Below are 15,753 nucleotides of genomic sequence, written 5' to 3'. Positions count from 1 at the left end.
TGACGTCCTGTCAGAGCTGTCCAGTCACATCTCTGGGTAGGACAGGAAGTCAGGGTCTGTTTTTACTGTGGCGGGTGTCAAAGCAGGAGAGATGAAATGGTATCTCATAATGTCTCTTCTCTCTTAAGACCTTGGTGCTTTTTTTATTTAGAGATACACAATGAGCTGATTAAAACAAGCTGAGAACACACTATTATCATTATTTCATTGTTTTCTTTCTCTCTGTGTCAGCATTAAGTGACCTTTGTATTGTTCCTTATTGTCTCCGCCAGACAGAGATGTTTTGCACCCTGTCTGTCCGTCTGTGTGTGTCCGTCCGATCGTTGCGAAACTGTGCACACACACTCCCTGGATGCCAGAGCAGAACCTCTGCCCCGATTTTTTCATTTATTGTTTGTGTCCAAGTAGCTCAGTCGATAGAGCTCTAGCCTTTGGACCACAGGGTCATGGGTTCGATCCCGGACACCGCCAACTCAGCGTATGAATAGCATGGCTTGGGTGTGGCAAGTCGTGCGGTAAGTACTGGGAGCTGATGGTAGGTGTGGCGCTCCACCTCAGCAATCCATTTCCCAGGGGTCTAGCGCATTGTAACAGGGATAGACTCCCGCATTATCGGCTGATACCAACAATAAGCCTCTCGACCTACTTACTGTTATAGCGCCACCAGGAGGCCGATTTTTGCAAAGAAAATGTTTTGTCCAAACATCACGCAAATCACTACACATTATCTCTCTAGTCATGTGATCAAAACGGATCTGTCATATTCCATCCTGGTGAATTTTGAACATGACAGAGACCTGTGCTCCGAGGAGCACTTTTTCTAGTCATTGTATTATTATTTCTAGATATAACAAAAGGGTATTTTCTGTTTTTAAACGGCTACAAAAACAACATTGATTAAAACATTTTAACATTAAAATAAGTTCTGGATTGCAGCTTTAAAAACAACAGTCAAGAGGTTGCAGGGCAGGGTAAAGCCCCTGAAACTCACACAAGACTGTGCTGTTTTATTCTTTGAATTGTATTTAATTATTATTTTCAAATCTTGAAATACTGTGAAACCCCTTGCCTCTAATGATGGTTAATCAGTTGCCTTTTAAAAAAAGCTAAGGATGCATAAATCACAATTTTGTATTAGTTATTTATAGTTGCCTTCCTGGGCACACACAGGCTGATTAGACCCACCGAAAGAGGTTCATTATCAAGTACTAGGGTACGATGCAAGTCTGGGGATGCATGTCCCATCCATATATGTAATAACCGTTGTGCTTACGGTACGTACTGTCAGAGTACTCATAGTATCTGTCTGTCTGTGTCCCTTTTATGCCCTTATATTCTCCCTTATATTCTCTTTTCTCTACATGTAAAGTGTCTTGAGACAACTTGTTGTGATTTGACACTTTAATAAAATTGAATTGAATTGAAAATATGGAGATCACTGTATATGGCGTCATAGTACGGATCTATAGATCCATATATGGACATATCGGTCGGAAGTTTGAAGTTGATCCGTCGGACGGTTCTCAAGATACGCGGGTGACAGATGCAGAGAACTTGTGAATTTATGGAAGGATGCTTCATAAACACTGATTGAATGGGCTTCAACGCTGGAACTATACAGTAGTGTTTGTAACTATCGGTCGCCCGATGGCAACCATTAACTTCCACATATTGTTGCTGTCGGGTGGAAACCCCATACGTATAAAACTGTTACTTTTCAGGATTCAGATTTAAGTAGCAAAAATAGCAGATCTATAAGCACAAAACGCGTTTTGAGCTTTTAGATCTGCTATTTTCACTACTTTTGTGTGTAATTCTTGAATGGTGAAGTAAGGCATTAATTTATGAAAAAACATAAAAAAGTTGTGAAGATACAAGGTTTCTGCCTGACAGCGACAATATTATTATTCTCTGAGCACGCCAAAACATATTCTATATCCAAACCAATTATTGAATATTATATATTATTTGTTAACAGAAGTCTAGGCGAGTGTCTCTCTCTCAATGAATCACACTATCAGTTTTATTCTACCCCTCCCCACTTTACTCTGGCCTTGTTTGTGCTGCTCACCAGCCTCCTTTCCCCCCTCCTTTTTTCTTCTTTTGGGGGACCTTCTTGTTTCGGGAAGCCCCTGAGGAGGCTGTAGGTTTTTGCTGGCGGGGAGAGACCCCAGTACTGGTTGGAGCAGAGCCGGACGCAGAGCCTGGTCTTGGAGACGTTGGGGGGCTGCTAGCCGTCTTACTGACATCCAGCTTGTCACACTCTGCTGCCGATGCTCCCTGCGTTCCTCGGCCCACCGCCTCCTCCAGCTTCTTGCCCTTCTTCTTGCCCCGGTAGTAGGAGCGCTCCCTCAGGGGCAGCCATCTCTCTGGGTCAGGGCTCAATGTGGGGTCAAAGTTCTTGGGCAACTTGCCTTTCTTTTTCTTCTTCCTCGTCTTTTTGATAGTGCCTTGGCCTTGCTGCTCTTGCGAAGTTTCTCCCGTGACTTTAGCGGTCTTCTTCCTGACGTAGTTTGCACCGCCGTGCGACTTCTCCAGCTCGTCCACGTCCACGTTGAAAGCCATGGCGTCCGGGGATGGGAGGTGCTCGCTCAGGGACTTGGCTTTTTCTGTGTCCACCAAGGAATAGGCCAGGATGAGCTGGGCCAACGTGTGCACGTCGCTGGTGTTTTGTTTCCAAAGCAGCTCCAAATCACAGATAGCCTCTTTCTTCCGTCCGTACTTCAGCTTGAAATTGGCGGCTTCCCGTACTATTGCCAGGTGTGATGGGGATCCGGGCTGCTCGGCTTGGTAGTACTGAAGAGCTTGGCTGAAGACATCTACGGCGCTGTCAATGTCTTCTTCGTGGGCGTACAACGTCACCAGGGCTGAAACCATTCCTGCTTTGTGCTTGAAATCTTCAATTGACCGCAGGACGTCACATGCTTTCGAAACATGACCTTGGATCAAGTAGAGCTGTGCCATTGTCAGTTTAATGCTGGCTGCAGTGTCTGGATGTTGATGGGAGAATTGCTGTAGCAGCTCCATGGCCTCGCTGTGCTGTTTCTGCCTACACAGTTGGGCCGCCTGGATCAGCACCGGTCGGGGGTGACCTGGGTTCTGCGTCTGGAGGCTAGATGCCAGCTTCCTGCACTGTTCATCCTGGTTGCTGTACATGGCCAGGAGAGCTTTGTTGAAGTCTATAGCCTGCAGCTGCTTCCTGGTCAGCTTGTACTCCACACCGTCAGCGTTTGTCAGCTTCACCTTCTTCTTCGAATCAAACACGTTTTGGTCCTTGTTTATTGTAACAATGTTGTTGGCAGTCACGGCAAGCAGCCCCACGTCCAACGGCTTGAGCTTGATGACCTGGTTGTAGAGCTGCAGAGCCGCCTCTGGCCGGCCTTGTAGCTGCATGATGTAGGCCATCTGTGAGTGGATGACAGCCAGCTTGGACTCCATGTTCGCCTCAGTCACATCGGAATCTTCACTCAAGGAAGCTCTACGAAGCTCTTCTGCTTGCCGGAGTTTATTGAGGGCCTCTGTAAGCTGACCTTGACCAATAAGGGTGCAGGCAGCGTTGTAGCAAAGCTCATATGTTGTTTCAGGCATGCCAAGATCGTCCAGCGAGGCTTCTTTCTCCTCCCACTGACTCAGAGCAGCGACTACAGCAGCCAGGTTGGTCTTCCTCTTTTCCTCGTATTTATCCAGGGAGTTCCTGATCAGGTCCGTGTACACAGCCTTGCATTCCTCATAGCGCTCCAGTCTGTAAAGAACTTGGCCATAGAGCTCCTTCAACTTGTCAGTCTGCTCAGAAGCACCTTCAATGGTCTTCAGGGCACTGTCCACTCTGTTCAGCCGGTACTCACAGTAACTTTTCTCGAAAACAACGGCGTCACTGGCAAAGACCTCCGAATGGGAGTTTATGACATCCATTGCCTCTCTGAAGTTTCCATTTTGGATAAGACACACAGTCTTACAATGAAGGGCTGTCACATCATCCTGGACCTCGTCCAGAATCGTGTTGATATAGTTTATGGCCCGGGTGTAGTCTCCCGTCAGTCCACAGCGGTTCACTTCGGTCCACAGTGGAGCCACAGAGCTTCCTGCATTAGTCATGTTTCACTGTTTCACTGTGTGTTTTTACAACACTGAGTCGAGTCGAGTCGAACTGATTAATCTGTAATGAGACCGGAATGGGAATGACATCACAATTATGTCAGACTGTGTCAGCCAGCTCCATATATGGAGGTCAGACTTAGATTTGTCAGCCAGCTCCATATATGGAGGTCGCACTTAGATTTGTCAGCCAGCTCCATATATGGAGGTCGCACTTACATGTGTCAGCCAGCTCCATATAAGGAGGTCAGACTTTCATGTGTCAGCCAGCTCCATATATGGAGGTCGCACTTACAGTAGATTTGTCAGCCAGCTCCATATATGGAGGTCGCACTTAGATGTGTCAGCCAGCTATACGCTCCATATCTGGAGTTCAGTAATGCCCAAATATGGACACACTTTGACACACTCAATTACATTTTGAGTAGCCATGGAAACCTTCAAACCTGGATGTCGGGAAAGCCTTTTTAACTGTTAGATTGAATATGTACACACACCATTCATCAGAGGCTATTTGTTTTCCTTTGTTTCCATGCAAACAAAAACAGGCTGTGTGCGAGTGGGCTTGCTTGCTACTTGCTGGCATATACTGATCACATCAGGGATCTCCATATATGGGCATAAAAGGGACAGAGATATATCTGTATCACATGACTATTGAGATAATGTCTATCGATTTGCGTGATGTTTGGACAAAGTCCGTAGGAGTAATAGCCAAAAATGTGTTTTGCTAAAATCTGCCTGCTGGTGGCGCTATAACAGGCCAATGTGACCTGGCTTCCAGGGAGTGTGCGTGTACAGTCCACGCCGATCGGTCCAACGGTGCCGGAGATTAGTTGTTCACTGACAGAAGGACAGACTTTTTCAAATCAGCCTCCTGGTGATGCTTTTTACCTACAGTATAACTGGACCGGTTGACATGAAACTTTTCACGCACGCTCCCTAGAGGCCAAGGAAAAACTGAGTGGCTCGTTTTGAACAAAATGCCTCAAATCATGAACGCAGCGTTGATTGCCGTGAAACTTTGCACGCATATTCCCACTAGGTGCCCTTTTCTCATTGTCCTGTTATAGCGCTACCAGGAGGACGATTTTTGCTAAACACATTACTCCTACAGATTTTGTCCAAACATCACGCAAATCCATACACATCATCTCTATAGTCATGTGATCAAGACGGATCTGTCTGATCTGTCTGATTCATATTCCATCCTGATTGTCTAAGATCTAAAGTTTGCAATAACTTCATCAACATTAATCCCTCAGCTTTTACAGATTCCACTCACCTCTATAATGACTGAATTCCAAACATTGCTGCCCCACAATAACCTACCTGACCTGATGGAGACCTGTGCACCGAGTAGCACTTTTTCTCGTTAGCTCTCTCTCATTATCGCTCCGTCTTTCTCTCTTTCATTGTCGTTCTTTCTTTTTTTACCTATATGTCCTCTCATTGTCCTCCACTCTCTTTCTCATTATTTCCATGTCTTTCTGTCCCTGTCTTTCCCTGTCTCTCAGGTCAGATTCTTGAAACAGATGTAGTCTACCTGAACTCAATGCACAGACCAGGCGAGCAAAGTGTGGCAGACAAACTGCGCCACCTCATGATCAAATACAGGTACTGCAATTCATGGGTGAGGCGTATTATTCATACTTTATGCATTTGCAGTATATTTACTGACCATTTTGAATGCGATGCATGAGAAATCAGGTACACAAAAAAATCCATAGTGTTAATTCAACTCTGAGACTGTACAACAATAAATGCAACCAAAAGGACTCGTTCCATTTGTACACTTTTGGAGTTAAATTAACACAGAGAATGTGCAGTTGACATTCTATTGTTGACTTTTTCAATCTCATCAGGGTCCCTACCCCCTACTTCATTGATATACTGTATAGGAGCTAAATGCTCTCTACTACAGACACAAGGGGAAAAACCCCATAAACAAGGGGGAAACCCCACTCGCACGGGGAAAACCCCACTCAGTGGCACTTTCTGCCTCTGTCTTCCTGTGTGTCACTTCATCCTCTCCCCCAGAGGTCATCGCCATGCTGGCTTGTGGTGGACATTTTTGTCAAAATTATATTTTTGCCATGGACATACAAATGAGCAGACAATAATATTACCAGAAACACATAAAAGCTATAGCCTTAAATGACCTTTACAGGTCTCTTGAGAATTTGGGGGTCCTTGAAAATAAACAGTTAGAGAACCATTGTCCTCGTTGACTCCTAATGTGCCATAGTATCATAGTAAATCTGTGTCACACATATTCTGAAGAAAACCTGGAGACTGACATTCAGTAATTAGGTCTTATGATCAAAATAAGAACATTATAATGTGTATAATGTACGGACACATTGATGACCCCTGCTCTCCTCCCATCTCCAGCTGTAGCAAGGTGGTCATTGGCAACGGGACGGCATGCCGCGAGACGGAGTCTTTATTCGCTGACCTCATCAGCAAGCGCCACTTCCACCCCTTGGACGTTTCGTACTGGTAAGACACAATGGGATAGGGCTTAAGTGTTTAAGCTGCTGTATACAGTATATTTACAGAGATGTGTTTCCCATTCCATTTTAACATGATAATGTACAAAACATATCTTCAGTTGACATATTTATCAGCATTTATCTATTCCATTTACCTGTTTAGGAACCGAAAGGTTTCCGGTTTGATCCCTATCTTGCTCAAGTGCCCTTGAGCAAGATACTGAACATCCATGGTTGCCTCTGCCGTGTGGCGTGTGAATGTCTGTGTGAATGGGTGAATATAACAACACATTATTGTTAAATGCTTTGGATAAAAGGTGCTACATAAAAGGAAACAAACTACCTTTGTGAGTGAAATGGTAATGCCGCTGGGATTCCCGGGTGCGGAAGGGAGTTGTCTAAAAACATGGCAGGTGCTGCTGGCGTTGCCATAATGCAGCGATACTGGTTTCTACTCTTGTGTTTTCTCTCGCTCCTTTTCGGTTTTGATATATTTTTGGTTAATTGCCCATAGTAGATCGGTAGAACAGAGGAGAGAATAAGTAAAGATAGGGTTCAAAGAGAGCAAGAGAGAGAAATGAAGAAGGAGACTGAGAGAGAAAGAGAGAGAGAGAGAGAGAGACATGGCTGCGAACAGGAATGTGTCCCTCCAGCGAGTTGCATCTATAAAAGCCATCTGGATCTTGTGGGTGCAGAGCACACAGCACAACACGACACAAAGCAGCACAACACAATGCAACACAAGACAATGACAGACCAGAATCTGGGTCCAAGCATAATAATAACAAGGTTCTCCCTGTGTCTCTACTCACTTCCATGTGTGTTTGTTGACTTGAGGTTTAGTTTGGGACCACAGCCCAGAGCCATTCTGACGTGTGTGTATGTGTATAAGTGTAATATGTGAGATCCACTGAAGTCTGATAGCGTCGCTCCACTTCACTTTTACCAGATCCAGTTGTATCAAAGCCAACAGACATCTATTTCAGCTGCTGAGTGAATGGATTTATTACAAACACCACATTCACCGCAATGCACCAACTCACACATGCAGTCACCACATACATACACAGTCACCATTCACATGCACTCGCACACTTTAAACACATGCACAGACATGCTCACTCACAGCAGCACCACCACCAACACACACACACACACACACACACACACACACACACACACACACACACACACACACACACACACACACACACACACACACACACACACACACACACACACACACACACACACAAAATGGTAAATGTACTGAATTTATATACAGTAGCACTTTTCTCCAAAGTGCTTTACAATGTATTTCACATTCACCCTTTCACACACACATTCACACACCGATGGCAGAGGAAACCATGCAAGGCACCAACCTGCTCATCAGGAGCAGTTAGGGGTTCAATATCTTGCTCAAGGACACTTCGACGCTATAGCCAGGAGGGGCCAAGGGTTGAACCTGGAACCTTCGGATTCCAAGATGGCCCCTCTACCTCCTGAGACAGACAGAGAGACACACACACACACACACACACACACACACACACACACACACACACACACACACACACACACACACACACACACACACACACACACACACACACACACACACACACACACACACACACACACACACACACACACACACCACACATAGACACAGCAATGCCTAAGAGGTCACTGCTTTTGTGCAATAGCCCAGGTCCCCCCTTCAACACTCTGTCTCTGTTTCCAAGAACAGAAGCAGTCAAAGCGAGGACTCTCAGGCGTTTATTAAGTTAACTTCCACTTGATTATTTTGACGACAGACCCCCTGCTTCCCTCTAAGCAGACTCCAGCACTTAAGCTAGTGCCAGAATTCCACATCTTGATGCAATGTCTGCCTTGGCTTTCATTCCTGCGGCGAGGCTAATGGCTTTGCTTTTAGTAATGTGACTAGTAAGAATGTTTGGCCTCGTATTTGATGTGGCGCTGCATAGTCGACTGTCCTGCGTCAACCATTAATGGCGACCGTATTCACCAAGCCCTTTTTCTTTTTTAAATCAACGGCTTATTTTTATAATTTTTAAAAAAAATTTTTTTCGTTTAGTCATTGCCAATTGCCACTATTTTTTGTATAGTGCCTGTCACTGCTAACCCCTACTATTTGGTCTGGGAAGGGTGCAGACAACCGCACATCTCCTCTGGTACACATTGAGTGTCATTGAGTGCCAGCTGCTTCTTTTCATCTGACAGTGAGCACTTTCACTAGGAGGTTGTAACGAGTGTGGAGGAACATGCTATCCCTCCCAGTTCCAGAAGTCACTAGTGCAGCGACAGAGAATGTTCTCCCCTGTCGGCTTCCCACCCGTGAACGCGGCCAATTGTGTTCGTCTGAGGCGCGCTCGGCCAAGCTAGAAGCACCGCAGAGAAGTTGTGCCACCACCAAGGGCAGGAACTGTGCCCCTTCACCTACTGTACTCTTTCATAACAAGAATGACCTGTGCGGGCTTCCTCTTCTTCCATAGGGATGGAAGAGGCCATGGACATTTTATTATAAGAAAAACAAATTGTCAGAACTCGCTTGATTGTCTTGATTCTAGCTGTTGTATGGTTGCTGGATTTAGACTCACACATGTCTGTACAGTATGTACTGTCTGCGTGTTTGTGTGATGAAGAGCTCATGGTAAAACTGTCACATTGTGGTAATACATTAATCGATATGGGAGCATTTTCTAGTGTGTGGTCTTCTATCTGTCCAGCACGTATAATGTTGACGTGTGCTTTACTGCTTCCACAATTTTTGTTTTTGTGTACCTTTGTGAGTATTGCATGCGTTTGGCATTGACATAATACGATATAACACAGCCTAACAAGTGTATTATTTCCTTTTATAACATGGCTGCCAGCGTGAAAAAAAAAAAATTCTGTCCCTGTGTAGCTGTGGGCTATCCTCATTATCCATTAGAGAACTTCAATGCATCAATTTGGAGTTCCAGTTGTCCATGTTAGGAAGTCTATATATCTTCTTTCCTTCCCTCCTTTCCTCCCGCTGCACTTCCCATTCTTCCTCATGTGTCCCCTCAGACACACTGTATGCTAGTGTTGTGCTCACTTTGCTGAAATGCAGACCAGTTGCAAAAAGGTATGGAACTGATAAAGGTTCTATAGCCCGCTTCATGTTTAAAGTGAACTATAGAACTATAGATTGTCCATAAAACCACCTCGTGTGACACTTCAGAAAGAGCACATCTTTGTTAAAGGTGTAGGCTCTCTTTATCTCTTTATGGCTTTCCCATTTCCTTTACTGTGATGTCTGGGTTTCACACCCTTTACTCCTAAAGAGTCTGTGATGTGGAATCACTCTACACATCAGGCTCAGATATGTGTGTGTAGATATGTGTCCTAGATATGTGTCATCTGGGCTGTGTTAACTAAAAGCTTCTTCCTGGCATGCTGTTTTATTACGTATTCCCTAACACTCTGCTAACCATTAGCCACTTGTAGCATACTTTTTTCCAGACTAGTAAGTATTGCATCAGTTACTATAGTTTTTTTAAAATATTAGTTCTAATTTAAAAGGTGCTAGTCACTGATTTGGTTTTGACAAGTCTCAGTCACTTCAAAAAGAAAGGAAAAATGACAAACAAAATGATTTTTTATTTATAAATATATTATTTTAAGATGTTTTGAATGAACATTGGCAATTCATGTTCTAACGTTAACCAAGCTTCACACTGTGATCAAATGGTACAAATGGCCTGGGGAGTTGTTGACTCCTGCTGCTGACTATGACCCCATGAGGTCCTGCTCCCCTGCCGACTGACCTGCGGCTGACCCCGACCCGCTCCCGCCAGGAAGTCCTCGTCACCACCGCCATGAGGGCAATAATGACAATGAGGCAGGGGTCTTCACTCTTTATGTGTCTAATGTCATAGATTGACCTAATTGCTGAAGCGCTGTATTAGCTGGCCCACTTTACACCTGCCATTAGCATGCTCCTTGTATGTGGGTGGGTGGTGTGTTAAGGAAATGATCTATCTTCACTTTACACTTTCTTTACATTGTATTTGTTTGTCTGTATTGTGTGTCTGTATTTCTTTGTTTCTTGGGGGTTTTAAAGGATTGATACGAAACATTTACTTATTCTATGGCTATTTTTCGTTCAAAATACCACTGTGGAATCCCAATCAAATTCTTGTTAGCTCATTAATGGCAGCCATGTGGCAGAGGGTTTTTCTCTCTATTAGTGTGTGTGTGTGTGTGTGTGTGTGTGTGTGTGTGTGTGTGTGTGTGTGTGTGTGTGTGTGTGTGTGTGTGTGTGTGTGTGTGTGTGTGTGTGTGTGTGTGTGTGTGTGTGTGTGTGTGTGTGTGTGTGTGTGTGTACAGTACATAGTACAATTCTTAGTATTAATTTAGTCCAGTTGGTTACATTGTACTCTCTGGGTTTGTTTAGACCAAAACATTCACACATTTTGACTATGGTTTGTAAGTTACATGCATGCTGTCTATGTGCATGCCTTTACACAGATGCATGCACGGCTGTAAAGGCTGAAGAATACTTCTTGTGGAAACAAGGTGAAGTTGTAAGAACAAAATACACAATATGTGATTGTGGAGAAAACGCATTCCCCGAAATTCGTCTTCCAGCTTCGAGATTTTCCAACTAGCTGAAATTACCACACATGACAGCAACGTGAACAGTGTTAGAACTCTTCCCTCCCCTTAGTTTTCTTCTCTTCTCTCCTTCGACAGTGTTGTACTTCATTAAAGACTTCGGCCTCATTTGCACCGTCTGCTTTCTGTCTCCCCCTGAGCCCTCATCATGTCACACACACACACACACACACACACACACACACACACACACACACACACACACACACACACACACACACACACACACACACACACACACTCACACACACGTCCTACCACATTAATGCCTCTAACACACCCCTCCTCTCCTTTTTTCTGTCTCCCTCTCTTCTTCTGCCTGGATGCTCAGCTAGAATGACAGCCAGGCATGGCAGCCTGCGGGACATCCTTAACTCTGACTCTGTGTGTGCACGTGTGTGCGTGCGTGTGTGTGTGTGTATGTGTGTGTGAGCGAGCATGTGGTCTCTGTAGCCCTCTTTTGAGTTGACTCATTCACTGAGTCACCCCTCTTGCTTTGTAGGGAGTGTGACCTCTCCTACAGGGAGATATCCTTTTGAGTGTGCATGTATGCACGCGCACTCTGTTTACCTGGAGGTAGAGGCGCCAGAGCAGAGTGGCAAGGTGTGTTCAGGCGGCATTCCAAAAGAACCTAAACCTTGTTGTGAGACACATACTGTACGTACTGTACACAGGGACAAAAAGCACATCAGAACGCATTGGCACCATACACACAATGCATGGTGGAAAAAATGTTAGGCCAGTATGATTCTCTACTTTTGTACAGTGGCAGGTAAAATAAGTTCAAATGGGTTTCCACTTTTTCTGCAGGTTAAATAAGGGTTTCCCCCTTTTTGGTAATCTGTGTTGAATGAAATATCAGTGATGCATGTTGAAATGTGTCATAATTTGACCATGGTTAAGCTCCAGCTTTCTAGCGTCCCATTGGATGTTATACAGCATGTGTGTTATACAGCATGTGTGTGTGTGTGTGTGTGTGTGTGTGTGTGTGTGTGTGTGTGTGTGTGTGTGTGAATTCTACAGTGAAGCCAAGCATGTTTAGTCTATGTAATGATGAACATTACAGCTAACACCCCTGATATTGTTGTCAATAAAAAGCATAGGGAGGTGTTCATTCGCGAGGTCGGCTATACTTTGGATTGCAGCTTAGAGAAAGCCTTCCTAACCAAAGTGCTAAAATATCAACAGCTGGAGCAGACCATCTCACAGCTAGGCTATGAATGTTAACTTTTAGTTTTTATATTTGGTAGTCGGGGGCATGTGCACAAGTTGGTTGTGAGGGGCTTTCAAATGGCCGGCCTCTCCAAAAGGAGGATCAAGCAGTTAGCGAGTTACTGCTCAGTATCAGCTATTATAAGAAGCCGCTCAAATTGGAGGAGTTGTTTTCTTTATCCATGAATAATGTCTGCTGTGTCTGACATTAATTAGCTGTATGTCATGTCATACTGTATGTAACAATGATCTGTCATCTAGGCACTTTGTAACTGGCTGGTTTCTTATTGTCTGACTGCACTGGCAGTGTTTGTGTCCTTTGTAAAAGGTGCTCTTTTACTTCTATTCATGTGGACATAAATACATATTTCAAGTGTGTGTATATATGTTTGTGCGTGTGAGCATGTATGTAGGCTGAAACGATGGCACTTTTTTTAAAGGTGATACATTACATGTTAACAATTTCACGAACAGTATGCTCCATCAAATGTCTACAGAGACAACTCTGTTGTGATATGCATATCACGCCATGGTGTCCCCTGCGTCACACACACACACACACACACACACACACACACACACACACACACACACACACACACACACACTCACTTTGTCTTACTAATGTCATACACAGCTACCACTTTACATGTTCAAGATAAACGGTGGCTTAAATATGTTAATTTTCACTCAATTGGGCTTGGAATCTGTGTTTGTGTGTGTGTGTGTGTGCGTACTGCTGCCTGTTTGGCAGTGCATTGCTGACCTTGTGTGTCAGTGTGCCTTAGCACTGACTGGCAGAGCATGGAGGCTTTGTCAAAGCACATATGACAGCCCTTACTGTCCCCACCACTGGTCAGAGAGACAGTGTGTGTGTATAGGTACACATCATGTATTACTATACTTGTGACGGCCAAATGTCCCCATAAGTATAGTAGAGTTTGAAAAGACGTTTTGATTTTTTTTTGTTTTTTTACTGTGGTCAGTACCACCCTCATCTGGTGTGTCTTCTCATGACGCCAGGCTGTTTGCATCGAAGCACAACCTTTTTTCTATCATCGCCTACATCGTGTTGCATGGCAAATATTAGGTTACTATTACTATATATACATTGCAATTAATTTATAACTTCTAAATTCAAGAAGAAATAGCCAAGTTTGAGGTAATATCAGAAGATGCGGCTTTGGGGGGCACGGTCTTTGAGCTATGTTCATGATGACGCACACACACACACACACACACACACACACACACCGTGGATTGCGTTTGTGAAGAAGATGCATGCAGAAAGTCAATCCTGTGTGTGTGTGTGTGTGTGTGTGTGTGTGTGTGCGTGGCCTGCATACGTTCATACGGTACATGTGTGTTTGTGTGTGAGTGTGTGTGCGCGCCTGATTGCATACCATGCACACGTGTGTGTGTGTGTGTGTGTGTGTGTGTGTGTGTGTGTGTGTGTGTGTGTGTGTGTGTGTGTGTGTGTGTGTGTGTGTGTGTGTGTGTGTGTGTGTGTGTGTGTGTGTGTGTGTGTGTGTGTGTGTGTGTGTGTGTGTGTGTGTGTGCGTGTGTGCGTGCGTGCAGGCTGAATGACAGCACACAGCTGGTAGAGATGTTCGACAGACAGCTCTGCCAATTAGATTCTCTAAGTATCTCTGGCATGAAGACATCCATCCATCTACAGTCTCTCTCTCTCTCTCCTCTTTTGATGCCTTTGTTTCTGTCGTTATTTAATTCGCCTGCAGCAACTCCTCTCTTTTCATCTTTCATTCTTAACGCCTGCTGAAATTTCATTTCCATCCCATTTGCTTCTACTTCTTCTGTGGTGTGACCTCGCTGTGGTGAATCAATCTCCTCTGAGAGGGAGTCAGTCATGAGTGAGTGATGACTGAAAGGGGGTGTGGTTAAGGCGGAGAAGGGAGCGTTTTATGATGCAGGGGGGTGGGGTTTAGGGAACAGAGGGTGGGTTTTTAGAGAGAAGAGGTGAGGGGGTTAGGGTAGAGAGGGGTGGGTTTTAGGGAGCTGAGGGGAGGGGTTAGGGTGCACAGGGGGAGCAAGGAGAAAATAGATACAAAATATAAATCAACAAAAGATATCTATATATGTACACATAGCATATCCATCTGGTACAGAATGTACTCGAGGTTACGTTTTTGCTTGTTCATGTGTCTCGCCCCAGCTGTAGTAAGCTGCAGTACCAAAATCGGCCACCATTACTAAGGCGCTTCACTTTTCCCACTCTGTTCTGGGGGCTTGGCAATAACGACCGCGAAGCTGTTGAAAACAAACATGGCAGCGCCCTGTGCAAAAAATTACAGAGAGCATTTCACCCCGCAAAGTCATAAAGAAAGGAATTACCAGCGATATCTGTAAGATGGACTTTGCTTAGCATGGGAGTACCGTAAGTCCACAATGCAGGAGCATTTGAAGAGCAGGCACGTTGCATTATGCAGTAGATCGCCTTGTTAGCTTGTTAGCTTGCTAGCCGTGGACATTCAAAACGGAAGCGGATACAGTAGGCGGGCTGTGCCCTGAGCATTAGACTACAGTATATCTGTACAGGGTCTGCAAACTACTATGTGAGGATTTGACTGTGCAGTCTGTGCAGCGCTGAGGCCAACTGTGTTGTCACTGCTGTTGTATCCTATACTGGCTCACCTGCCAATGAGGAGCCCCCACCGGGAGGACGTAGGGCCTTCGTCCTACTCCTCCAGCCCAACAGTCCCCGCTGACAAGGTGCCGCCCCAGCCTGTAGGAGCATGTGTAATGACCAATAAAAAAAATCACTCTCCCCCGAACACGGGCCAATTGTGTTCGCATAGACGCCCGACAAAGCCGGAAACAACACGGTGGATTCGAACCCACAACCTCTGTGGTGGGACTTTACCACTTTACCGAGCGCCACCTCAGGGATCTCTAGTGGTTTTTGGGGATGGCTGAGGTGCTATATACAGCAGCACCTTTTAAAGTTAGGTAGATAGCACCAAAATGTCTCTCCTGTGATTACGAGCCAACAAACCGCTTTTAGTTTAGTTCTTAGTAGAGTGAGAGGAGAGGAGACAGGCCTGACCTAAATGTCCGCTCTGGAAGGACATTGTGGACATTACCCATATGTTTTCACCAGCCTCTGTGTGTGTGTGTGTGGGTGTGTGGTTTGCTCAGTGAAGGATCACTAAGTGAAATGTCCATAACACCAATCACCCTGATCTCCAGTTTGGACACACACATAGTGTCCTTGACTGGGGCTCACTTCTCTCCCTGTAACATGCTCCTGGTTGGGATGAGATCA

At 45.0% G+C, this 15,753-nt stretch overlaps 3 protein-coding genes across 3 annotated transcripts in view; 1 reads left to right on the top strand and 2 right to left on the bottom strand.

The window, feature by feature from the left end:
* LOC311059179 (uncharacterized protein) overlaps positions 1-15,753 on the bottom strand; it is a 431,271-nt gene that overhangs the window by 115,285 nt on the left and 300,233 nt on the right. The gene's annotated exons all lie outside the window — the stretch shown is intronic.
* Positions 1-15,753, top strand: part of srbd1 (S1 RNA binding domain 1) — a 91,791-nt gene that overhangs the window by 24,355 nt on the left and 51,683 nt on the right. The window contains exons 13-14 of the mRNA XM_084076588.1: positions 5,613-5,712; positions 6,490-6,597. Of these exons, the coding sequence (XP_083932714.1) occupies positions 5,613-5,712; positions 6,490-6,597 (208 nt within the window). The remainder of the gene's footprint in view (positions 1-5,612; positions 5,713-6,489; positions 6,598-15,753) is intronic.
* LOC311059015 (signal recognition particle subunit SRP72-like) lies at positions 2,068-4,095 on the bottom strand (the record flags this gene model as incomplete). Its single annotated transcript, XM_084076589.1, has 1 exon — positions 2,068-4,095. One exon carries the CDS (start codon positions 4,093-4,095, stop codon positions 2,068-2,070), a length of 2,028 nt encoding a protein of 675 aa, XP_083932715.1.

The sequence above is a fragment of the Gymnoscopelus microlampas genome (genome assembly GCF_963454915.1).
Source record: "Gymnoscopelus microlampas genome assembly, chromosome: 13".
In the NCBI taxonomy this organism is placed as follows: domain Eukaryota; kingdom Metazoa; phylum Chordata; class Actinopteri; order Myctophiformes; family Myctophidae; genus Gymnoscopelus; species Gymnoscopelus microlampas.
The sequence above is the reverse complement of the archived record's forward strand: the minus strand, read 5'-3'. Positions and strand labels throughout refer to the sequence as shown.